This window comes from Uncinocarpus reesii, genomic scaffold, assembly GCF_000003515.1.
Source record: "Uncinocarpus reesii 1704 scaffold_2 genomic scaffold, whole genome shotgun sequence".
Lineage (NCBI taxonomy): Eukaryota > Fungi > Ascomycota > Eurotiomycetes > Onygenales > Onygenaceae > Uncinocarpus > Uncinocarpus reesii.
In genome coordinates, this window is record NW_003052499.1 from 1,581,533 (window position 1) to 1,605,975 (window position 24,443).

Sequence of the window (24,443 nt, forward strand, 5' to 3'; positions counted from 1 at the left end):
CACCGGCGAGACTGATTCTGAAGACGAAACTATCTTATCCGCCTCGAAGGTTTCAAAGGATATTCCTACACTAGGCCTTGTCAAAGGAGCGCAGACTGGAAGTGGTTTGAAGCGGCCTCTGGAGATTGGTGCAGATGGCTACCCCGTCCTCAAGAAACGCCAGAAACGCGCCCCGAAGATTAAGCCGGTTCAAGAACCGGCTGAGGAACCCGAATGGGAAGGATTCGATTCCGAAGAGCTATCCGCAGATGAAGGTCAAATGTCAAGTTCAGATAGAAGTGGGAGCAGTGGGGACGAGGAAGCGTTGGAAAACAATTCCGAGCCTAGTGATGACGATGAAGATATCGGATCCTCAGAATTAGAGGATGAAGATGAAGATGAAGAGATATCGAATAAAAAGGTTGCTCCACGGCAATCCGCTTTTAAAAGCTGGGCCATCCAGCAAATCAACGAGGCTGCTGGTTTTAAACCAACAGATCATCTCCCGGCTCCAGTTTCTGAAGAAGTATCGAAAGCAATGAAAGCAACAAAGTCAGCGCCGGTGGAAGAGGAACCTTTACCGCCCGAGCTTCGAACGACGAATGGCGATCCTAGTCGAAAGGCCTTTTCTGTGCCGGTCAATCGCCCCGATGAGATCCAAGAAGCTCGACTTAAGTTGCCTGTTGTTGGAGAAGAGCAGAAGATTATGGAGGCGATATACAATAACTCATGTATTGTGATATGGGGCGCAACAGGCAGTGGTAAAACTACCCAACTCCCACAATTTCTGTTTGAAGCAGGCTATGGTAATCCGCAGAGTGACAATCCCGGCATGATTGGCATAACTCAGCCGCGACGTGTTGCGGCTGTAAGTATGGCCAAACGAGTCGGTGACGAACTGGTGCAATTTTCTGATCGAGTATCGTATCAAATCCGATTCGACAGCACGGTGTCCTCAAAAACTGCCATTAAATTCATGACCGACGGTGTTTTGATACGAGAGATTGCACAGGACTTCTCGTTGTCTAAATATTCTATCATAGTCATCGATGAAGCACATGAGAGAAGCGTCAATACTGACCTCCTGATCGGTATGGTTAGCCGTATCGTGGATTTAAGGAAATCAATGAGTGCAGAAAATCCTTCCATACGGCCGCTGAGCCTGGTTATTATGTCTGCAACCTTACGGATTTCGGATTTCATCCGAAATCCAAATCTTTTCAAGCAGGGTCCACCGCCTTTAGTTCAAGCTGAAGGCCGTCAATACCCTGTCACTGTTCACTTTTCACGCCGCACTCATCGCGATTATGTTGAAGAAGCGTACCGCAAAGTATGCAGAGGCCACCGAAAGCTACCCCCTGGCGGATTCCTCGTGTTCCTGACCGGGCAGAACGAAATAAAACTCCTAGCCAAAAGATTGAAGCAGGCTCTCAAACCCACTGGTGCATCCCATAATCTTGAGGCAAAAGTCCAAATATCCCCTGCAGAAGCGTCTCTAGAGGCTGAAGACGTTGAGTTTGGCGAAGAGAAATTAAAACTACAAGGTGAAGAGGATGATGAGAGTGATATTGAGATTCAAGGATTGGACGACGACGAGGAAGATGATGAGTTTGACGAAGAAGAGGGATCAATGGGCTCGACGGCAAAAGTCCATATCCTTCCTTTGTACTCCCAGCTGCCTACCAAGGAGCAGCTCAAAATATTCGACCCAGTACCAGAAGGCTCCAGACTCATAGTGTTGGCAACAAATGTTGCTGAAACTAGTTTGACTATCCCGGGCATCAGATATGTATTCGACTGTGGCCGATCCAAAGAAAAACAATACGATGTCTCCACGGGCGTGCAGAGCTTCCAAGTTGGGTGGATTAGTAAAGCTAGTGCTAGCCAGCGCTCTGGACGTGCTGGTAGAACCGGACCTGGCCATTGCTACAGGCTATATTCTTCCGCCGTGTATGAAGAAGCGTTTCCAGAGTATACGGAGCCTGAAATACTTCGTACGCCAATCGAAGGCGTTGTTCTGCAGATGAAAAACATGGGATTGCATCACGTCATTAACTTCCCTTTCCCAACGCCCCCGAATCGTGCTGCTCTCGCGAAGGCGGAAAAGCTGCTCAGGTACCTCGGCGCGCTGGCTGCGAATGATCAAGTAACAGAAATAGGGCGATATATGTCCCTATACCCGTTGAGCCCGAGGTTTGGAAAAATGCTCTACATCGGTCACCAGCATGGCTGTATGCCCTATGTTATTGCTATGGTCGCGGCCTTGGCCGTTTCAGATTTATTCATTCAGGAAAGCCAACTCGATTTGTCTCCGCCGTCGAAGGACGAAGAGGGGGGAGTGTATTCTAATGCAGATCGGCTCGAGGACACTGCTAGAGAACAACGAAGAAAAGCATACAACAAAGCTCATCGAATTTTCAGCAAATACGATGATAAAACGGATACACTGAAGTTTATGGCTGCAGTGTGCGCGTACGCTTTCGCCCCTAACGGGGAGACTTTCTGCTCGCAGATGTTCCTTCGTCCGAACGCGATGAAAGAAGCCGCTCAGCTTCGTCGCCAATTGTCTGATTTGGTGCGCGTAAATAATCCAGGCCTACTTGGTTCTTTTGAGCCTCGTCTACGCGAGCCATCAGACAAACAGATCCGGGCACTGAAGCAGATAACCGCCGCCGGATTCATTGACCAAATAGCTATCCGTGCAGATGCTGCGCCCATGCCGCCAGCAATGGAACGAAAACCAAAGCGCGCTATTGACGTCCCATACTTAACCCTCTTCGCATCCCGAGACGGACACGCGAGGGAACTGGACGAGAAAGCGGTCTACATCCACCCATCATCCAATCTGGCCAAATTATCACCAAGTGAACTTCCCCAATACCTGGTATACTCACACTTGCAACAATCCACAGCGACATACATTGGGCATGTCCCAAAAGTGCGTATGTTTCCTTTGACACCAGTCAGCGGTTTGCAGCTATCTGCGTTGGCACAAGGAACACCATTGATCCAATACGGAAAACCCATTGGAAAGACGGAGTCCTTGGGAGGGTCACCCGAGCGAAGGGAATGCTGGCTTATCCCTTCATTGGTTGGGGATCCTGGCAGCACAGGATGGCCGCTCCCTGCGAAGAAGGTGATCCAAAAGAAGGATAGGAAAGAAGGATGGGTTATTGAGCAATTTGTTTAGGGGAACGTATCGTTGTTGAATTTTGGATGTATGGAGAAGATATGGAGTCATTGGTGTAGGATCATGTTTGGCATAACATTCCGTCCTTGCATTCAATCAGGACTAGCAAATCATTTCGAATTTAATTAAAAACTTCGTCGTCGAGTCGATCATGTCGAAAATCACAAGTTGCAGCGCTGGACATAATAAATATCATCAGGATGGAGCTGAAAATCCAGTCATATTTGTCGCATGCCTTGCCAGTAGCACCCACATCACAGCAGATGACTGAACGCCGCCAACGCCTGAAAATGCACTTTATCGCCATTTGATCACCTCGAGTCGTCCCTCCTATACCTGCTTCTGTATCCATCCGCTCTGTCGTCCCTAGTTTCCCTGTACCTCGTATCTCTCCTGTCGTCCCTCTCGTGGCGATCAGGCCTATCCCAATCTCTCCTCCGACCCATGGCTCTTGGAGAATCTTCGCCATCCGCCTTGATTCCCAAGGCCCTTCTAAACCGATCACTCTCCTCGATTTTGGCCTCCGCCAGCTCATGAACCTGGTACGTCTTAAACTGCCTCTTCCCTCTGCCATCGCCACCAGAATCACCTTGTTTCCTCTTCTCACCACGATAATCCCTATCCCTCGGGTCCGACCGGGATTTCCCCGCCAACTCATCTTCCAGCTCTTTGGTCAACCGCGTGCGCAGCTCCTCAAGCCTCTGTTCAATCTCCTCTTCTGACAATTTATACTTTTTCTCCTCACCATCTTCCTTTTTGTCGTCCGCGATGCGCTCTTCCAACTTCTCATTCTCTTCTTCCAACCGGTCCTGCTCCTCGAGAACCTGGACTTCGATCTGCCTCCGTCGATCGTGCTCTAGGATTTGCTTGTCGGGCTGCCGCTGTTTAAACGCCGGCCTGTCGTCGCCGTTTGCGTCTGATTGGAATGGGGCGCCATAGCTTCTGTCGCGAGGCTTGAGGAGAGAAAGATTGCGTTGGACGTAGCCGGATGTTCCGCTTCCACGCGGGGTGGAGAGGCCGACGTTCATGGACATGGCAACGAATTGGCCAAAGGATTGGTTGGTTGTTGAGTGGTGTTGATGTTAACTGGAAAACCACTGCGCATGTATAGCAAAAGCAAGACTTGGAGTTGGACGATCGATGTCCCCTTCCTCCGGATTAATAGCAGATTAGAGGTCCCAACTGTTTAAGCAGAAGAGAAGTCGTGGAGTTGGCGCTCACAAATAGACGCGATAACAAACTTAAGTGGCTTCCGCGGCTATTTAGCGCCATCTTGAGGTCACATGATATTAGGTCTTGGCAGAGATATGGAATGAGCTGAGCACATAAGAGAGGTTGGCTAAGCGCAAAATTGAAAAGGCCACCGACATATCCAAGAGCTACCTAGGTAAAAGTCTTTACATGTATTAGTTACAATCTTCTAGATCTGTAGTTAAACATTAACCAAAGGCCAGCGTTAGCCCTCAAAGGGCCGACTTTTAGTTCCTTCAAAATCCAAATATATAGTACAAACCTGAATTGCTCCATTTCTATATTTCCTAAATCTTTAAAATGCGTTCAATCGCGCAGATATCACCCCCATCCAAACACTTCCCCTACACTAATAGTGCTCCATCGTACTCCGCCAACAGCGAAACAAAGCACAACGATATCCACGACAACAAGCACTGCGGCGCCCATCATAAACCTTGGGCAGAAGATCCGGTAAAGCATAAGATGCCTTCTTAGCCAACCAGCCCATATGGTTGTGGCCAGATTGACAGTCGCATAATACAAGGTATGCGTCGCGGCTGCTTGTGCAACGTCCGCTACAAGGCGTTTCGTAGATTTTCCCGGGGTATCATCAGCATCCTTTACACCTTCAGGTCCGCGAGAATCGATAGGTCTTTTCCATAGAGTAGTTAATGGAGTAGCAACAGCAGATAGGATTTGCGCGCCAAAAGTATTAAGAACGATTAGGATCGGGGACCAAGGGTATCGAACGGTGTTGAGGGGGATAAAGGCACTGTCCCACTGGATGCTGCTGAGTGTAGCCTGGTGACCAGTTGTAAAGAAGTGAAACGAGCCGAGGATGGCGAGAACGATGGGTCCAATGGAGGAGTTGCTGGTGGTGAGACCGTTGGTGTCAAGGATTTCGAGGAGGGAAAGGATTTGCCATATCTGAAGCGCAATTGTGCCACCGCCCATTGGCTTCTGCAAGAGAATGATGGCGAGTGCAAAGTTGATCACGAGAATAAAGAATCGGGTTCCATAAATATTGGCGTACCCAAAGATTGTCACAGACGTTTTGGGGCTGGGCTGCACCCTCGGCGTCATTGCAATGCTAACGCAAGGCTTGGCCCAAACGAAGGTCGTCGTCCCGGCGGCAAATGCAATAGCAAGCACAATCTGGGCCAAAACAACCTTGGTTGTCTTAATCATACCAGACTGTAAAACAAGCCAATTCCCATCATCGGCTGCGTTTAGCATCCAGTACATTGCCAAGAAAAGGAGTCCCATGCGAAAAGCAAATCCTATCCAGAAGATGGCTGATCCCTCGTATGATTTCGTTCCTTGATAATAGGACCGGATGACGGAGGGAAGAACAAGCGATAGGGCAAAAGGAATCAAGAGCTGCCATGGTGCCGACGTCGATGATGTACCTGAAGCATAGTACGTCGACTTGCAATAAGGCATTTGCTCTTCCCGACAAAGTCGAGAGAGAGAAGCAATTCTGCCCAGGACAACAAAAAGGAGGGAGTGATACAAACCGAGGACTGCGTTTTCTTTAATTTTCTGCCTGAGAGAAGAGACAGCAGCCAATACGCCAAAGGTAGAGAGAAAGAACAAAAGGATTTGATCCTCCCAAATGGTGTACGAATTCGAAGCAAAGCCGGCAGACTGAGCAACTGTGAAGATAACGGCCAGCCAGCTCCACAGAGACTGCGGCAGCGGGGACTGGATTCGCTTTGGCACCCATAGCACAGTCGAGAAAGCGGCAAGAAGACCTCCAACTGCTGCTCCGAGTGCCGCGCCTTCAATAAGCGGCATTTGCAAAAGAGACAGTACTGTCGAGCCTATGCCTCCCAAAACACCAACTGCAGTCGCGATACCAATCCGTTTCAGGGTTGGGAAAGTAATATCTGTTCGATCTCCTCGAATGGCGCGAGCATAGTACACCAAGATTGCGATACCAGCAGTCAAGATCCCAATTCCCAAGATCATGCTTGGGACATTGAACCTAGCCCAGAGAGCTTTACAAACATTGAGAGTATCTTTCTGATACTCACGATAGCCATCGTAGATTTCCCGAAGTGTAGCAGAGTTTGAATCCTTGATATTCTTGGTTGCCTTCCATCTTTCCTCGGCTTGATACCACAAGGATAATGGGCCTGATGTATGGCTTTGGTCCAACCCGCGTGCAAGTGCGTATTCATGTTGATACCGTTCGATCTGAGCAGAAGCAAGCCTGTTAACAGCAACTAAGTTCCTCCAATCCTTACCATCGGGCCCGGCGAAGGCCTCTTCGATCGGTGATCCAAGATTGTTAAACGGGATTGGTAGACCGAGCAGCAAAGATAGAGTGGGAACCAAGTCGATTTGGGGAACGGGGCGTTCCTTTGCGGTTTTCGGGGGTTCGACAGAGTTGCTGCTCGTGCGACCGAAAAGCTTCCTCTTGGAATACATCCACAGAGCTGCTTCCACCTCGTCATCAGATTCGCCGCCGTGGTCACCTTTGGAATCCATTCCGTGATCACCCATAACGACGAGCAAAGTATTATCGTCAATGTCTTCCATGAGCTGTCGTATCACACCGTCCATCTCTTTCAATTTTGCGGCCATTGCTTCATGGTCTGGTCCATATCGATGCCCCGCGTGGTCAACACCAAGGTAATGCCCAAAGATAACGTCCCACTTTGTCACATTCTCAGCTTGCAAAAGTGGGAAGATATGCTCCGTCACCCCGTTGTCAACGGTAAACAGATCCCAAACATTGAATGAGTCGTAGGCATGTGTAAGGTTCGTTTCAAAATAGCCAGGAAACAGCGCCTGCCACGTATCATCGCCCAATTGCACGACTCGTTTGCCCATGCTCCATAACTGAGCCACTATGTTGTCCTCGTCGATCGCAGTACCAGCAAAGTTCGAGCCCGCATCTATGAATGTAGGCAGTGTTCCAGTCGTGAGTCCCTTGAGGCGTTGCAATGTCGTAGTCGGCGGATCCGCAATGAACGGAAGAAGGAAAGCATTGTTAGGCTTTTGGACGGACGTTTCGTAGAGGACGGGGATGTTATGGTGGAACAGCTGTGCTTCTTTTCCCTCGACGGTGGGATGGAAAGGAACGGTGAAGTCGTACCGAAGAGCGTCGATGATGACGACGACGGCTTTATCAAACGATTTTGGATGCCAGCATCCCTCGTCGGCCGCACCGGAACGTATGCTAGAATCAGCGGTGTCAAACGGGAGCACCGAACACTCAGACTTGGTGTCCAATACCAATCGAGTGAGCAAGAACCCTTTCGTGAAAAAGAATATCCCAACCAGATGAATAAACCTATATTAACATCCAAGTCAGCAAGAAGAGCCTCCCCAAACAAAACCCCTGCCCGAAGATAAAATGGGCCCATAGCAAGCAGACTCACATCAACCAGCCGAACAAGCCCAACACCCCACCATGCACAGTCTTAAACCCCTTCTCCTTCGCCTTATTCCGCTGCACATCCCTCTGTCTCACAGCCTTTATCAATTCCTCCTCACTCGCCGCGCCATGCCTCGTCTTCCGCCGGGCCTCCAGCATCCGCGCCCGCGCCGCGTTCCGCTCCTCTTCCTCCGCAAGCAATTGCGCATTGGCCCACTGTGCTTTGATCTGCCGGTACTCAGAGCTCGACGGCTGAGCGGCTGCGGCCGGTCGGGATCCGGCACTGCCGCTGGGATCCTTGGGGTTGGGGGGTTTCATCGTTGGGCTTCTCGGGGCCTGTTGCCTTTTTTTTTCTTTCGTTTCGTATTAGGGGGTTTTGCAGGGAACGGGTCGCTAACTAAGGATGGAACCCCCGCGGGTCGGGGATGTTTACACAAAGGAAAATGCCAGATGAAGGGACCAAGTAGATTTGCCCATCGAAAACAGTTTCTTTTCAATAGAAAACGGGAAGTTGTTGTTGCGGAACTGGTTGCGCATGCCGGCGGAGGTGAGGGTTTTCTGGTGGTGGTTTTGCGAAATGTGTCCTGCAAGCTCCCCGGGACGTGCAAACCCAGGGTCGCCGGCCTGAGGATAGTGGAAAATCTCCGATACGAAGGAAATTGGAATTGTCAGTCGCATTCTCAAGTCTACTTCAGCTGGCTACCAAGAAAAGAGCTGCCTTCAAAAGATATAAACACGTGACGATTTAGACTAAGTTTACCAATTCAGCTATCAGGATTTAGTATGTACTCTCCAGAACATAGTGCCACCACGAGGGCAGAAGTTATCTCAAATCGGTTCCAAAGTCCAGTTGAGAATGCAGATCGATCTGTATCCGAAAAAGATTTTACATGCGCGAATTGAAAGTGCGTATAACCGTTTGACAGAATAAAAAAGCGGACACGAGTACCAGGGGTGGTTCCGAAGCCGCGGTTTCGTGAAAATCAAGGAGATTCCATTATCAACAACGCACTTCGAAAAAAGCCAAAATAAAAGGGAATACAAGAAAAGAAAATGCGTCACTTTGCCTTCCAAGCCCTAGGGACATAGCAGGGTACAGGAAGTGCGACGACTTCAAGCAGACATCGAGGCCAGGGAAGAGTTGGATGGAACAGGTATTATTCGATGTTTTTGCTGTGAATAATAAAGCGTGTGTATGGTGGTTTCGGTAGTTGCGATGCGTGCCGGAGACGGTCGCCTCGGGATACAAGTGCGTGAGGAGAGTGCACCAAGGATAGGCTCGATCAGGTCGGAGATTTGGAATTAAAAAGAAGCCCCCAGAGCGATTTAGGAATAGCGCTTCATGTCGTCCTTGTCCTTCAATCCTCCTATGCGTTCGAGATCAAGCGACTGGAACCTATCAGCGGTATTTGCCTGATAGGGCGGCAAAGACTCCGAATAAGGCTCCAATCCAATTCCTCCCTTCTCAGAAATGCGAACAACGACAACGCTGCCTGGCTTGCGTTTGCCATGCGTATCTTCCTCTTCGGGGAACGTGATACGAATCTCTGGAACCGGGCTGGAAGGGGGGCTAGACGAGTTCTCGACGAGATTCCTCTTTTCGTCAATAACATAGACCGATTCATTACCGTTATAGGGCGTGGTCGTGATGGTCAGTCGACGGTGATGTCCAGAGCCGGCCGCATGGTCGTTGTACATAGGTAGGTTCGCCTTCTTGGCGGCACGGCGTTTGCGGCGCAGGATGAGGAGTGAGGCAGTCAGGGTGATCGCCAACAAGATCAACACCAACAAAGATATCAACAGATTAACTGTGGTGGAGCTGAGTTCTTCCATATCATCTTCGCGTCGAACGAGCTTGCGTAAAGATTCCATTGTCGAAGATAACTAAAGGTTAAAGATTTCCAAATAAAGAGTATAGTTTGTTTGGCGGAAACAGATTAGGCGTAGAGGGAGCGTGTCGAAGCGAACGGCAGCACGACCAGGCCGGGTCACGTCAAGCGTGCATATGCAGCTCGGAGAATGAGTTCGTTTGGGAAGATGTAGATGAGTCTCGTTCACAAAGCGCGAGATGGGCAGGGGCGGGTTTCGAAAGAGCGAAGGGGCTGCTGGACGAGGATGGAAAGAATGGACCGCAGGGTAAACAGCTAAAAGAATGGAGCCGATACCTGCTTTTGGAGAGAGCGACGGAGGTGTTGATGGTTTTCGCGGTGGTGATGATGGATGAGGAAGGAAAAGATGGGAAAAAGAGGAGAAGGAAGGAAAGGGCAAGGGTGAGGGCAGGAAGGAGCGAGCACACAGCCGCCCAGAACAGGACTGGCGTGTGTTGTCCTTGCCAGACTGGGTAAGGTCGCGCTGGGATGATCGCTTGAGTAAACAGCACCATGCCTTCTTTAGTTAGTTTACTACCCCGTGAACCAATCATATTCAGAAATCTTTTCTTCTAAGAGGCCTGATTGGTTACCCACTCCTGCCAGAAATCTTGACTCCCAGCCAATCAGCGTCATTGTGTGCCTGGATAGCAGCGGGTCCCTTGCCATGTCACCACAAAAAGGAGAGAAGGAGCGACTGTTTTCTGCTTGACTAATCCAAGGCTCACACGCTCAGGACGCCTGGCGAGGCCACAAAAGGGGTCCATCCGATGAACTATTATTAGCCTGAAAGGCCGGTCATGGTTCCTTCCCATCCTCCGCTTCTTCTTCTTGTTGATGGATTGAGTTGTTGACGAGTCTTTGGTTTTATTTATATCTTCACTTTAGCAGGTTCGCAAACGGCCTTTTGATCTCAGGAAACGCCAAAATAATGTGGTACATAAAACACTGAGTTGTCACTGCGCGATCCCGGCGGAGCTTCGATTTCCTGCATGTCCAGACAAAGGATCAGTCGTGCTGCACGTGATGGGGGCTGGTTTTGGCGCAGCCTGCATCAACAGACGACGATGTTTCCATTGATGTGTGCCGCTTTTCGGTGTTAACCTCCTTTGTGAAGAGTACCTGTGTATGAATGGGCATACGTTATGTACAAGACATCACGTCGCCAGAGTCTCGGGAAGTGGTTTCGGGTCATTCGAACTTATGGACGGCATTGAGGGATATCCTAAATCGGCCACACAAGACCAACGTTATTCCTCCAGAAGGGAAAGACCAAACTTGTTTGCGCTTTTGCTGAGGAAGTTACTCCATTATGGACTCTGCGGCACGCCCGGCTGCCATGGACTTGGTCCTCGCACGGGCGGCTGTCCAGACCCTTTTGTTACCTTGGTTTCTTGATTACAGAGGTACAGTCACCGCATGCTCTGTGATTCTATGCGTACCCGTGCGGAAAAGGGCAACAGAAGGCCTTTTCTGGGGGACGCAGGCGGCACGCAGGTTCGCGCTGAGGCATCGGGTACGGAAGTGCAACGGAGAAATAGTACCGAGTCGGTCGTCAGTGACGATCAAACATCGCAGATCCGGGCGTCTCGTTTCTTTTCTTCGATGTTGCAAGACCGCGGCGGCAATGCTGTACCACAGCTGACCACCCTGGACTGTTCTATCTACGTGCAATTTTATAGGTTTGGCCTCCGTAGAGGTTGTGGAGTGTCTCAGAATCCCCAACAAGTTGTGCCGAAAGTCGGGGGTCTCGAGAAACGTCGCGTGTCCAATGATTACTGATCTAAAAAGAGGGAAAAGAAGTACAAGCTAAAGCAATGCAAAAGTTGGCGCGGAATAAGAGACATTGCCTGTTGTGTGACGCAAAACGGTTGTTTGCAGTACATTTCACCTAACAAGTACTCTAGAGGCCCCGGAGTCGCACTACCTCTGCAAGCTAACTCTTGAGGTCTTTTTGGGTCCTGTCGTTTTACACATAGCCGTACATCGTGATTCTAGAAATCGGACTCCTGTCTTTGACTTTGGTGAGAGTACTTGCCTGCTGAGGCTTTTTGGGGGTCTAGTGGTATCGCATGGATTGGTGCGCTGGCGGCGGCTGCAGGGTCGGCTCAGTGCCTACATCGTCACTTGCGATTTAGCCGAGGAACCCATGCTCTTAGTGTCACTGGGACGCATATCCTCCGGTCCAGAGAGCGCGATGGTGTCAATGCATACAGGGAAAAACGACGAAGTCTGTTAAAGACAAAACTTTGCAGTTGAAAGTCTAAAGGCCTTGATTTCCGCTCACAGGCGGTTCTTCAAACTCATGGCGCTCCACGGATCAAGATCAAGGCAACGGTCACGTCTTTGGCATCACCCGTATTAGCAGGGCCAAGTATCCAAGCTGTCCACGGGGACGAGTTCCCTTAACGACGTTAGGCAGCTTGTGTGAGCCGGAAAGTGGTACAGTGGTTCTCCCCGTTACATTCGCCCAAAAGGCATTCAACACCCACGATCCCGGTAAGTTCACGATGGCCGTGACTCCTGCACACGCCTCGGCTGGCTGGTCACCATCTGATCCCACCCGTATGGCCGTTCGCTCAGCAGGGCCATCTCGTGGGGGGAGCGTGCCTCGGAAGAAGATACGGGTGAGCTCTGCTCGAGATCCTGGTAGGCTGCTGGCGCGGGAGGAACGGGCCGACAGGTTCCTGGTTGAGGGTAAGGTAAGCGCCGCCGCGCACGTATAGGATTGGACTTGAAGTCCGGCCCGGCTCCGAGCGAAGGAAAAAAGCTTCGAGAGTATTATTAGCATTCAGATCAATCAAGATTCTTTTAGCGCCGCGAGGCATTTAAGATTCAATAAAGTTGAGGTCGCAGATTAGCGATGACAGGTCGAATCTAGAGCGCCCCGCGTGTGGCCACCGGGGCTTTTTCCCAGACATTGTCCGGCATCTTACAACAGACACGCTGTTCGAGAGGGGCAAGAAGATCTGATGCGGTTGCTGTGATGGGCAGGTTTGGGGAGAGTCTCACGCTGGACAGGTCACAGCTGGGCCGGGTGGAGGTCGATGACGCCTTAAAATGATCTGCCGCCGTGGAGCTGGAGCCTTGTCTGGGTCGGGCCTAGCGCCGTGGTATTGATGAAGCTTATTACCGCCAAGGAAACGGAGGTTTAGCGGGCGTCGTAAGATTGTGGCTGCTGGGCGGCGGCTCTGATTGGCGGCGCGACACAGCTCCGGCCGGGATACGCTAGTGTCTGACGCTAGTGCGGGCGATTTTGGTAAGTTTCAAAACACGATCTCTTGCTGTTGCTTGTTGCTTGTCTGTTTTGTCTGGGGATGGCGGTTGTGTGTCAGTCCCGGCCAGCAGCAGTCGGAGCCTGCTCGCACCCCAAGACGCAGACGATGAGCCGTCGAGGACATGGCCCCAAGGACCCTCGCGACCCCGCAGCCTGGCACCAGAGCCAGACGCGGTCTTTTGCTCTACCATCTGCTGCCTGCCCGCTGCCCCCATCGGTGCCACCCCCCCAGGGACGAACCGCAAAGTTTCCAGCCTGGTGGCTGGCTAGTGCGCTTACCTCAGCCGGGCCCCAGTTTTGTGTTTTGCTTCCAGTCCCAAAGCGGCAATTCAACCGTTTGATCTTTCGAAGGCAACTGAACCTCCAGTCATGGCGGCCAGCACGACGACAGCGTGAAGCCGGGCGAAAAAAGCAAACATAAAAAAGAGCAAAATCCAACAACGACGGCCGCTCTCTTGTCCTCGCTGCTCAACCATCTCGTCTTCGTGAGCTGCTGGTCGTCTTCACCACCCCGGCCCGCTGCACTCGTCTTCATGCTCTGAACCTTGCACCCCGTCTTCATTCACTCTGCTCGTCGCCCCTCTCCTCCACCGCACACAGACTCAGGCCTCGCCGCACCCGCAGATTCTGCGGTACAGCCATCCCACGGATTCTGGAGCTGGAGCCCAATGATCCAGGGAATGCCGCCCGACTTGTCACTCGCCGAATCTCTTTGTACGCCCTCATCTCTTGCTTCTGTACCACTCTTTCTGAGCTGTCCATGGCCCGAACTAGTCTCCCACTCCGTCGTCATCCAAATCCCTTTGACACCCTCCGCTACCCACTTGCTGCCTGTCCACTGAACCCTCCTGCTAACTCGTCTGTCGTCAAGGAGATCAGGATAGCTACAAAAGCTCTTTTTGCCCTCTCACAGCCCTCCTGCCGTGTCATGAAGCTTCCGTCGGTGTGACCAGTTTCGTGCCTTTCTCCTCCCTCCGCCCCTCTTTGTTCCTGTCCTCCGGCCCTTTGGACTTCACCGTCCCGGATCCTCATCGACCCTGTCATTCGCCCATCTTCGATTCACCCCAGAAACGCTCGCCACGGAATTTCGAGCTTCCATTTCGACTCCAAATTCCTCTCCAATTCTCGATCCCACCCCCTTGAAACCAGCCGCGCACTGCTGCTCGCAGCCACGGCCGACTGCCCGTTTTTTTCAATAATTTTTTTTTCTGTTGCTCTCCCGACCACGCCGCAGGCCAAAGCAGAGCTTGTCAGCCAGTCCAACCAATAATCGCCTCGTTCTCGCGACGACTTCCTTCTCCCAAACGAACTGCTCCTTGAGTACGCATCAAGCCTAGTCGCCCGGCTTCCAGGTCATGCACGGAAGGTGAGTTGTTGGCTTCGCTCGATTGATTTCCAGCTTCCTGTCCTGTTCACGGTAGGCAGCCGTGGTCGCGTTTCCAAAACGGAACCGGCCTTTGCCTGATTATCTGACCTGCATTCGGCTGCACACGCATTCTCCCCTTAGCCGCCTTCGTCACTCCTCCTTCCACCTTCCTGGCCCCATGTTATTCTTCTTTATACCCTGGTCGACCCTCACTCTTTTTCGGCTCTTTTTCTCTCTTCACTTCTCCCTCCCCCCAGTCTTTGTTATCTTCTCTTCTCTTTCACTTGTTCCTTCTTTCTGTCTCTCTTCTTCCTCTCTTCCGGTCGCCTCAAGTATATTCTACACTGCTGTACATTGGATCCTGCCGACTTCGAGCGTGTGAGGCCTTCCGGAAATCGTCTCTCGCACGGCTCCAAGCCCGCTTCTTTCAGCTTATGCTCAATCACGCCTTCTAATTGCGTTGCGTTGTTTGACAGTTTGTTGACCTCATACACTAACGATAAGAACCACTTAGTTTCCCCTACGGCAAATTCTATCAGCTCCCGGTCACACCTCCGTTCCTGCATATGGCTTAAGTCACGTAAAACATATTTCGAACCCTACTCTGTGATCAACCCTTGTGCATTTCATAACAATATATTTCTCAAAATCTTTTGCAAATACCCCAGAGCGATATTCCTGTTAATATACCTTGCATATTGATTCCGGCGTATACAATCTCATTATCTTTCTGCTGCAATACCTATTATGGCGTCGGGACTAAGCAATGGGATGGGCGTACACTCGGTACGTCCACAATTCTCCTTAATTCCCAGTTCTCATTGGAGTTACAAGAGGCTCACATTGTGGTTGCTAGGTTCGAGGCCAGTCTCAACGTCCCCATGACACCGATTCGTCAAATATTGGCCCGGCATTTGGGATGACCAAGCCAAACTGGAAGGGCGATCTTTGGAGCAACCCCCGTCTTACAGACGCTTTCCCAGACAACACCTCAAAAGGCTCGAGCCACGACGTGATCGAAGGCAAATCAGGCTCCGGTTGCCTGTTAGCTACCTCCGAATCGGATGGCTGGGATTCGCGGGCGAGCTTGCCTTGGAATGTGAACGGCTCCCATGGGCATTCTCTCACTCCACCGGGTGCCAAAGCCCAATCCAGAGACTCTTCCCCTTCCTACTTTGCTAGTTCTCAGCCCGCTGCCATTGGAACAGCGGCCAAGACCTCCACACAACGACCTCTTTATATTCACTCTGATCCTCAATCCGTGGCCGCGAGCACGATTGGCACGCCTACCCCAAACGGATTCATTAATAATAATACCCCGCCACGAGATACTAATATGACGTTTAATCATCCTAAATGCTGGTGCCAAATTTTCGAGCAGGTCAACATTTCCTGTGCCGGGCGGGCGATAGCAACGGGCACAATAATGTCAACAGCTCGCTGGGGGCTTTGCAACCTCACTTCAAACGTTGGCCAACCCGGGAAGTCCATGGGTGGTCTCTACTCGCATCTCTCGAGTAACTCCTTGAGTACATTTTCACAACGGCCAACACATTCACCACATTCTTCGTTCCATTCCAATTCGGATGGCAACGAGACTGTGGGCTCACGCTCGCACCACGACCTTGCACAGAGATTTTCTAAGCTCGATTTGGAAGCCAACGGCTACGTTATTCAATCCCAATCAGCCTCGCAGCGCCCAGCGTATGTTGCGCGCTCCTCGTTCGATGGAACCTTCACATCACTCCAACCACCATTTATTGCAGATGAACTCTCGGTTCCCGCTATCAAAGACTTTACCCTGGAGCCTTTCTCAGAAATCCCAATGTATCAACGCTCCATTACCTCCCGCCATGGCGAAAGAATCATGGGATCCCCTTCCCAGAATGACTACTCTAGAGGTAAGAACCCTGGATTTTATTCCACTCACGGAACACCTCCAGCCCCTTCTCGACTCGTGATGTCACCGACTCGTCTTCCCGGCCACTATTCTGATAGCCAGGCAGCAGAACTTCTAGATCGGAAGCTGCGGAGCCTACAAAGTGAACAGCAAGAGTACCTTCATTCCAGTCCAATGCCCAACAGGCGGGGTTTGCAACAGCCTCAGGCGTTCGGATACACAAATTATCACACCGGTCAAATGAGTCAATTCGCTAATCTATACGGGATGACGCCGTTGTCTGGAATATCAACTGCAGTTACCACACGCAGCCAGTATCGCGAGCCAGATGCTTCCCAGTCGATGCGCAGTCCTCTGCTGGACGATTTCAGGGCTAATAGTAAGGGAAACAAGCGATACGAGCTCAAGGTAAGTAGAAAAGGGAACATAAAGATGCCTTTTGAACGAATTAACCCCGCTAATCAATTTTTTAGGATATCTACAATCATATTGTCGAGTTCAGTGGCGATCAACACGGTTCTAGGTTCATCCAACAAAAGCTAGAGACCGCAAATAGCGATGAAAAGGAGCGCGTTTTTCAAGAGATAAAACCAAATGCTATACAACTCATGATGGATGTGTTTGGGAATTATGTCATTCAAAAGCTTTTTGAACACGGCAACCAGGCGCAAAAGAAGGCACTTGCCCAGCAGATGATGGGCCATATTCTTAACCTCTCAACCCAGATGTACGGTTGTAGGGTTGTGCAGAAGGTAAAGTCAAAACTGGGTGTTAAAATTTATTCAACAACACTGACCTTTGGTAGGCACTGGAACACGTTCTCCTAGACCAACAAGCCGCAATAGTCAAAGAATTGGAGCATCATGTTATCAAATGCGTCAAGGATCAAAACGGTAACCATGTGATCCAAAAGGCCATCGAACGGGTGCCTCAAGCTCATATACAATTCATCATCAACGACTTCAAAGGCCAAATCCAACGCTGGGCGGTCCATTCCTACGGTTGCCGCGTTATTCAGCGTATGCTTGAGCATTGTGATGAAGAGGATCGCGAGGCCATTTTGGCTGAGCTCCATGTATGCAGCGGTAACCTTATCTCGGATCAATTTGGGAACTATGTGATTCAGCATGTCATCGAGAACGGAAAGGAGAAAGACAGAGCGCAGATGATTGCTGTTGTGATTTCGGACCTCGTTACCTACTCGAAGCACAAATTTGCCAGCAATGTCGTGGAAAAGACGATTGAATTTGGTCGAAATAGTGATCGTCTCGACATCCTTCGGATCTTTACCACCCTTGATGAGCGAGGAGACCCTCTTCTCGATCTCATGAGAGATCAATTTGGAAATTATGTTGTCCGTATGTATTGTCGTTTGAGTGATTTAGGTTCAACTGGTGCTAATAATGCCACAGAGAAAGTACTCCAGGTCTTAAAAGGCGATGAATACCAAACACTTGTCGATCATATTCTCCCGTTATTATGCCAACTCAAAAAGTTCAGCTTCGGCAAGCAGATCGCTGCTATTGAAAAGCATTTGGGCAAACAAACCCCATCCGTTTCTTCGACAGCACCAAACAGTAACACTATGTGCCCTGCAAATGACGTCGACTCTTCTTGCGAGGATATCGGCAGCTTCACTGGTGGTATCCCGAGCTCTCGTGGAAGTACTGCTCCAAGCAGTAGTACCAGCATTGACTTGGTGGATACGGCCGACAATAAATAAGTTCAGGCTCGGACGTTCAATCCGTCGGATGAATCTACATGCAGCCAAATTGGATCAATAACACCATGCCTAGGCCAAGTCTCTTGGTTTCAACCCTTCGCCTCACATATGTATCCAAAAGTCTTGGCGTAAGATCCAATTTGTCTGGCAATTGGGTATATATCCTCTTGATATTCGAATCTATCAAACCAATCGCGCCCCCCGGGTGTCTTTGCGCCACGCACATATTATTGCCCATGGGAGCCGTAACCTTTCCCCCAACTTTCACATTTGATCGCCTAACCTTTATTCTACAAATGGTCTGACTGCAGGTCATCCAAACCCCCCTCCCTCCTTCTTAATATCTAAAACTGTGATTATATTATTTTTAATATCTTCTCGTTTTTTCCTGGATTGCAGAGACAAAAGAGCCTACGTGTGTCCTTTTATGGTGTTGAGACATGCAGAATATGTGTCTCATCCACCCATTGTTATTTAGCCAACTTCCCTTGCACATTTGTATCTTGTTTGCTTTGTTCGCTTTTTTCTAAGCTCTTCACACGATACTGAGGGAGCCCTTTCCATCATTATTATTTTCTCTTTTCTTTTCTTTTTCAGAGGGCTCCCATTCTGCAAGATACACGGCTGGGTACGGACAGGGAAAAGAGAGTTGTTTTCTTTTTTTATGTCTTCATTTTGGCGCTGGGGTTGAGTGCGATGACAGTTACCACTATTTGTATTCGCGTGTCCATTACGTTCTATTTTTAAATAAAGGGCCATTTTCATTCTTTGTCCCAGGCAACCTTCGTTCGGTAACAAGGATAGCGACGTTCAAATGGAGTCTGTGTATTTGATTTCAAGCTTATATAGAATGGATTCATTCGTATGATCACCACCCTGCTTTATCAACTTTCAATATTTCTAAAGATTTTACATTCATAATACCCAGTCAAAAGTGGGCAAAGCGCGACAGCAGATCTGTCTCGGATTTACTTGACTATCAAGGCACATTGTAGGTAACCACAAAGATATCAAGAGTAATGGTTCCATTTTTTATTTTTTTTTTCTAACCCATCCATTCCTCGGCACGCTTTAAAAGACCAAAGAGAAAGCCAAAGATGATTCTTCATATTGCATGATCATGAGGGCAGATGCATGGAAGAAAGCTATAACGCTACTTCGAAGTCCCTTTGAGATCACCTTCTCTCTCTCTCTTTTCTAGGGAGAAAGGAATACGCTCAACGAAAGGGATGTGTGTAAGTACAAGCCATTAAATTTGCGAAACTTTTTCAAAAAAAGAAAAAAAAGAAAGAAAAGAAAACAAATAGATAATTGGAAGGCCATGGACATTCATGAGATAACGCAACTGGAGCTGGGGATCGAAAAAGAGGACAGAATTGATCTTGTGGAAATCTCAAAAAACAAAAAAAGATGAAGGAAACCTCTTTTTAAGTACGACTATTGCTCCAACGCGAAAAGTCCAAATTCTGGAAGATATTATTATCGATATAAAGGTTCCGTTCTGTGCCGAAATTGGCTCTGAGTCCCTGCGTTGGCGTCGCTTCTTCGGACTGGACGTTGACCGCTTTGGTGTGCCGGCGCTGCGGAAGATAGACGGTTTCAGTAGTCACGTCTGAGCTTCCAACAGACGCGGCAAAGGCCCGATCGCGGAGACGACGGATCTCGCGAAGGCGGTTTTGCCAGGATGACACGTGTTCGCCGCCGCGGCTCGAAACAAGGGAGAAAGCAGAGGCGTTGAGTGCGATGAGCCGAACGAAGGCGGCAAGGTTTTTGCCTGATATGACTTTCCGGTTCGCAGCGGAGGAGAGGTCTGGAAAGCCGGGTTTGCTTACGACGTTGACAGTGTAGAAACAGTTGTGGAAATCCTCAATTGAATTTACGGGTGTTTCTTCTGCCGACACACGGCAAACCGGAGATACCACGATATTAACGAAATTGAACTGCGTTCGAATAGTGTCGGGTGCAACATCCTTATTAGAACGATTGAAGATGATGTTGACGAAATCGTTGCCAATGTGCATCTTCTTTTTTACGCTTTGCGGGTCGGTTTCTAGATTCGTAGGCATCATCGTTGGTATATGATAGACGATTTCAGAGACCCTATCGCGCCATGCGTATGTATATTCACCGTCATCTCCGTACCGTAAACCTTGAGTATTGAATTTCGCATTCTCGAGGGAGACCTTTGTGCCTAGGCCACTGAGGAAAAACTCGTAATCGTTGCTTCCATGCGAGTTTGCAAGGATTTGAGTCTCATCGGTTTGTCCTTCACCAATGAAAATGACGCCAATTTTGTGTCCGTCAACAATATCATTCCTATCGAAAGTACTGATTGCTCTACGAGTGAAATCGTCTTCGGGAAGCGGGAGCGGCTGCGTAACCACGGGAGTTGGGAATGCGGAAGTTGTCAATTGAATGAGAATGTGGGAAGGCAAAATCCGGCTGAACTGCTCATCTGCAATAGAATGTGGAGACGGACTAACTGGGATTTGATGTGGTAAAACGGGAGCTGTGAGTTGCCGATAAGTAGCGTATGTTGTGCCAGAGGCCTGTCTCTTCGTTATTTGACTGAGACCGGTAGCACCAGCAGTTTCAACGGTAACAATACTCATTCCGACGATCCATGTTTTCTTCGAAGTTGGTCCATCGCTTTCTGCTGGGGGGAATCGTTCAAATGGAATCGTATCGCCCAAGTCAGAAAAAGCTACTCTCTGCATGAAATCCATAAAAACTTGACTCTGCTCCTCAATGACTTCCTTTCCCATCTCATCCGTGAATACAAGACGTTTTGTGATCCAGCTGATATGGTTGGATCTATCCTGAAGTTTAAGTGAGAGGAACCAAAAGACCATCACATGATATGTCAGATGGTAGACATATCTTGATAAATCGTCGGAAGTATTTGCATCTGCAGTTGGCACTCCTGGAGTCGAAGCGGTATCTTTCGGACCACCGCTAAACCGTGTCGGTAGGGAGGCGGATCGAGAACCCGTAGAATCAATTGCTCTATACCGTTGCTCCCTTGAAGATTCAATATAACGAAGACAAATTCCAAAAATCGTGCGGATTTCCTCATCTCGTAAGTTTACATAGACGTCTGGTAGTCGAGCAAGCAGAGCAAGAAACTCCAGAATATGAACTGCAATATGAGTCCGAGTCATGACTTTGGACATTTTATCGAGTATGGCATGCAGCGATTTAGTCACCGACAACGGAATCTCGTGACAACAAACCGAAAGTGCGTGGATGCAACCACGGGATGTGGCTTCCCAAGACCCGATACCAAGCATGAATGTACGGACCGTCTCATCTTGCTCGCTTTTTGCAAAACTCTGGTGGAAACTAACAAGGCTGGTGAGAGCTGCAAATATGCAAACGGCAATATCTCCTTTCTTTACACCAGTCCAGCCGAGAGGTTCATGGAAACTTTCATTCTTGATTTGTTCACACAACACGCTTCGAAGCAGTTTGATTTGTGGCATGGAGTTGCGTAAAAGCTCCCTATTCATGAGCTGTGGCTCCAAGTGTGCGAGTACATAGCTGTAGATGTCCCAGTTCTTCTCTCTTTGCAAAAGGGCGATCACGGTCTCCACCCAAAAATTGATTGGGAGTAGGACATGTGGTTCTTGTCCATGCTGCTCCTCGGTAGAGTGAGCTCGAAATGCACACACATAGCTGCTTGGATTCACAGGTGGCTCTTCCGGCAACGTCTTGCCTTCGTCCGTAATCCATACTGGCGAGTTCCACTTCAAGGTACGATTCTCCGTCGTTCTATGGGGGCTTTCCGACATTAAAGGGCCGGAGGACGGATCTTTAAGCGACAACCTACCGCTTTGACTGTCATTTCTCCATTTCCGATCACTTGACGAATCTTCGGTGACGCTTGAACGAGAAGTTACGTCGATAGTGCGAGACAAAACCGTGAACAAAAAACTGCTGTCAATTGTAGGGACCACATATATCGACCCGGTGGAATCGCAACGAATGCTGAAAAGCAGTTTGAGAGCTGTTAGTCGCGCATCGGAGGGCCGTTGTGGTGACCGTGCAATATCAATTAATCTCTCAAATAGGAGGGATAAGTCGATTAAAGGGCGTTTGAGCAATGACCTTAAAAATATTTGCACCAAGCCGACGCAAGCGAGGTTTGACAGCGAAGGTAAAAGCACGTTGGTAAACGAAATTGATTGGGATACCGGATGTGACGACACAGATGTCGGAGAAAGGTCCTCTTTAACTTCATCAGCCTTCATGGGCAAGCTCAAAGCGTCGATCAAACGCTTGAAGAGTTGGTCGTCTGAGCGGAGAGCTACCGTCACAAGAAATGCAACTAGCTTCTCAAGATACATTGCTGATCCTTCGTCTTCGAAGCCATGTAAGAGGGCGTCAATAAAGCCTTCTGAATCAAACGCTGAGGAGGCGCCTCCGGTAAGGTAAGCGTTCTCGAACGTATTAAGAGCTAGTATGCGAACTTCGGGTGCTTTATCACGGGCTTGAATGAAGTTATGTACTAACTCCCAGGAGGTTGAAATCCAATCATCACACCCAACATGACAGAGTTTTTGCGAATCGAGTAGTTGCAACGCTAGATCCGACTGGCTGGGACTTAGTAGCATATGGACCTTCATAAATAAATGTAAAACGTCAGTTTTGTGGTTTTCGTTGAGGCTAGGCCAGGTGGCCTCTATAGACGAGGCGATGCGGGCGATGTGAGCAGATATATTGGATTTCACGTCGTCGGAGGTGTTGATATTGGAAGGTATGGATGGTTCCGCGGATTGGGGGCGAGGGCTAATAACCCGTCTGGAGCAAGTGAGGATCACTTGGATCAGGTTTGTCCATCTATTCTCAAGTGCTACATCCAGGTAATCACCTTGCAGCATATTTAAGCAAACTTCAAGAATATCGGTGTCGATGCGGCCGTCATTTTTGTCGGTTGCGTGCTTTAAGGAGCTGATGAGAAGATCAAAAGAGAGGCTGGGCATGCCTTCTTGGCCATATGCTGCGACCAGATCTCTGAAAATATCCACTGCTCCTCGAGTGACGTTTAGATTTCGGTCTGGACCTGCAGGAGTATTGTCGAGGAAGGCGTGTAATAGCCCCACCATCTCTTCTTGACTCTTCGACTTGGCCATGTTGCGAACAACTCGCGATGTCGGTCCTGCCAAAGTCTTGATCGAAGCGTGAATGCTGCACAGGACGTCGAGTAATGGGCTAAAGGTTGATGGTGGGATGGTTAGACTTGAGATAACCGCGTCGAAAATGGCGAGGGAATGTTTTATGTCTCCGGTCACATGAGTGCTCCGGCAAACAACAAAAAGGTTGTTAAGAAGTGATTCGACATCAGCTATAGCTGGGGACTGGCGTTGTAAAGTGATTATATCGATAATTAGTTGAAACAAGTCGCTAAAAGCTGTTTCCTCTAGGGCTGACGAGTTGTAGGGTCTTCCTAGCTTTTTATTCTTGGCTCGAATCAAGGCAAGAACGTCATAAAGCGGTACAATCCACGACACGACAGTAGGAAGGACTGAATTGTCAGAGAAGTCGATTTTTCTGCCGTGGTCGGATAACGCAACCAGCGAATTGACTCGCGCGGGGATGAGATCAGGGGAGCAGGGACGAGAAAGAAAAGTGTATAGGGCGCGGCGAGATAGGAGGGGTAGGTCCTGGCGACCTGAAATGGCTTCAAGCAGACTTGAACCAGATTTCTTCGCATCAGTAGAACTCGAGACATCAAGAAGATGACTTCCTGCGTCCCAAATAGCTACTGCCTGGTCAGCACTGAAGCTATGCAAGTGGCGAGCTGCCCGTTCTGCTTCTTCGGCGGCAACGGAGACGGGCTGGTCGTGGCTGAGATTTCGAAGCACGACCTCGAAATTCGGAGGCTCCAGAGACTCCGCGGCCACGCTGCTCCGATGCAGCGAGTCAAGCCCAAAACGGCTCCCACGACGGCCTTCCATAGTCGACGCTGGCTAAACGTCCGAAAGAACAAGGGCGGATGGGTGTTGGAGTGCTGTCGCTGTCCTGAATACGCAGAACCAAAGTGGAAGAGGTGCTTTTGTGAGAATGTGAAGAAACATCATTCGGATCCATGCACCCAGGGCTGGGTGGATGAACAGGCAGAACTTGTCGACTAATCGACTTGTGAATGAGCGGTGGGACCTTATACAATTCTGCTGATTAGCTCTATTGTCCAGCAACAATGGAGTGAAGCAAAGCAAGTACGATCATGACAACTGGCATCTTGTTTCACAAAGCATTCGATACTAACAAAGTCTATATAGATGCAGCAAAGCAAGAACGGTTGAATGACCGCAGAATAGCAAGCCCGGACAAACAGGCTCAGAGGGAGAGCAATACTGATCGTGGATATGCAGTATATTATACAGCCTCAGAACGACTTTGCTGGTGAGGACGCTGCTATTTCAAGGTCTCTGCGTGCAGAGGCACCACAGCTGAGGATTATAGCAACACGTGGGATAGTATATAGGGCCAGAGGAGAACCCCTGCTACCAGGATACAGCA

General features: G+C 49.5%; 7 protein-coding genes across 7 annotated transcripts in view; 3 read left to right on the top strand and 4 right to left on the bottom strand.

The window, feature by feature from the left end:
- UREG_03504 (uncharacterized protein) overlaps window positions 1–3,169 on the top strand; it is a gene marked incomplete at both ends in the record, with an annotated part of 3,579 nt that extends 410 nt beyond the window's left edge. Inside the window, one exon of the mRNA XM_002543941.1 lies at window positions 50–3,169. Coding sequence (XP_002543987.1) covers window positions 50–3,169 — 3,120 coding nt within the window. The remainder of the gene's footprint in view (window positions 1–49) is intronic.
- Window positions 3,170–3,700: 531 nt separating this feature from the next.
- Window positions 3,701–4,203, bottom strand: UREG_03505 (uncharacterized protein; the record flags this gene model as incomplete). Its single annotated transcript, XM_002543942.1, has 2 exons — window positions 3,701–3,708; window positions 3,759–4,203. 2 exons carry the CDS (start codon window positions 4,201–4,203, stop codon window positions 3,701–3,703), a joined length of 453 nt encoding a protein of 150 aa, XP_002543988.1.
- Window positions 4,204–4,741: 538 nt separating this feature from the next.
- Window positions 4,742–8,105, bottom strand: UREG_03506 (uncharacterized protein; the record flags this gene model as incomplete). Its single annotated transcript, XM_002543943.1, has 2 exons — window positions 4,742–7,703; window positions 7,792–8,105. 2 exons carry the CDS (start codon window positions 8,103–8,105, stop codon window positions 4,742–4,744), a joined length of 3,276 nt encoding a protein of 1,091 aa, XP_002543989.1.
- A 1,008-nt stretch (window positions 8,106–9,113) lies between these two features.
- Window positions 9,114–9,659, bottom strand: UREG_03507 (uncharacterized protein; the record flags this gene model as incomplete). The annotated part of the gene is made up of 1 exon (XM_002543944.1): window positions 9,114–9,659. The coding sequence occupies one exon, from the start codon at window positions 9,657–9,659 to the stop codon at window positions 9,114–9,116; it is 546 nt and encodes a 181-aa protein (XP_002543990.1).
- A 2,506-nt stretch (window positions 9,660–12,165) lies between these two features.
- On the top strand, window positions 12,166–12,719 carry UREG_03508 (uncharacterized protein; the record flags this gene model as incomplete). The annotated part of the gene is made up of 2 exons (XM_002543945.1): window positions 12,166–12,357; window positions 12,597–12,719. The coding sequence occupies 2 exons, from the start codon at window positions 12,166–12,168 to the stop codon at window positions 12,717–12,719; spliced, it is 315 nt and encodes a 104-aa protein (XP_002543991.1).
- A 2,326-nt stretch (window positions 12,720–15,045) lies between these two features.
- UREG_03509 (uncharacterized protein) lies at window positions 15,046–17,921 on the top strand (the record flags this gene model as incomplete). The annotated part of the gene is made up of 5 exons (XM_002543946.1): window positions 15,046–15,084; window positions 15,155–16,606; window positions 16,672–16,950; window positions 17,004–17,556; window positions 17,611–17,921. 5 exons carry the CDS (start codon window positions 15,046–15,048, stop codon window positions 17,919–17,921), a joined length of 2,634 nt encoding a protein of 877 aa, XP_002543992.1.
- Window positions 17,922–19,348: 1,427 nt separating this feature from the next.
- UREG_03510 (uncharacterized protein) lies at window positions 19,349–24,161 on the bottom strand (the record flags this gene model as incomplete). The annotated part of the gene is made up of 2 exons (XM_002543947.1): window positions 19,349–23,890; window positions 24,144–24,161. The coding sequence occupies 2 exons, from the start codon at window positions 24,159–24,161 to the stop codon at window positions 19,349–19,351; spliced, it is 4,560 nt and encodes a 1,519-aa protein (XP_002543993.1).
- Between the last annotated feature and the right edge of the window lie 282 nt (window positions 24,162–24,443).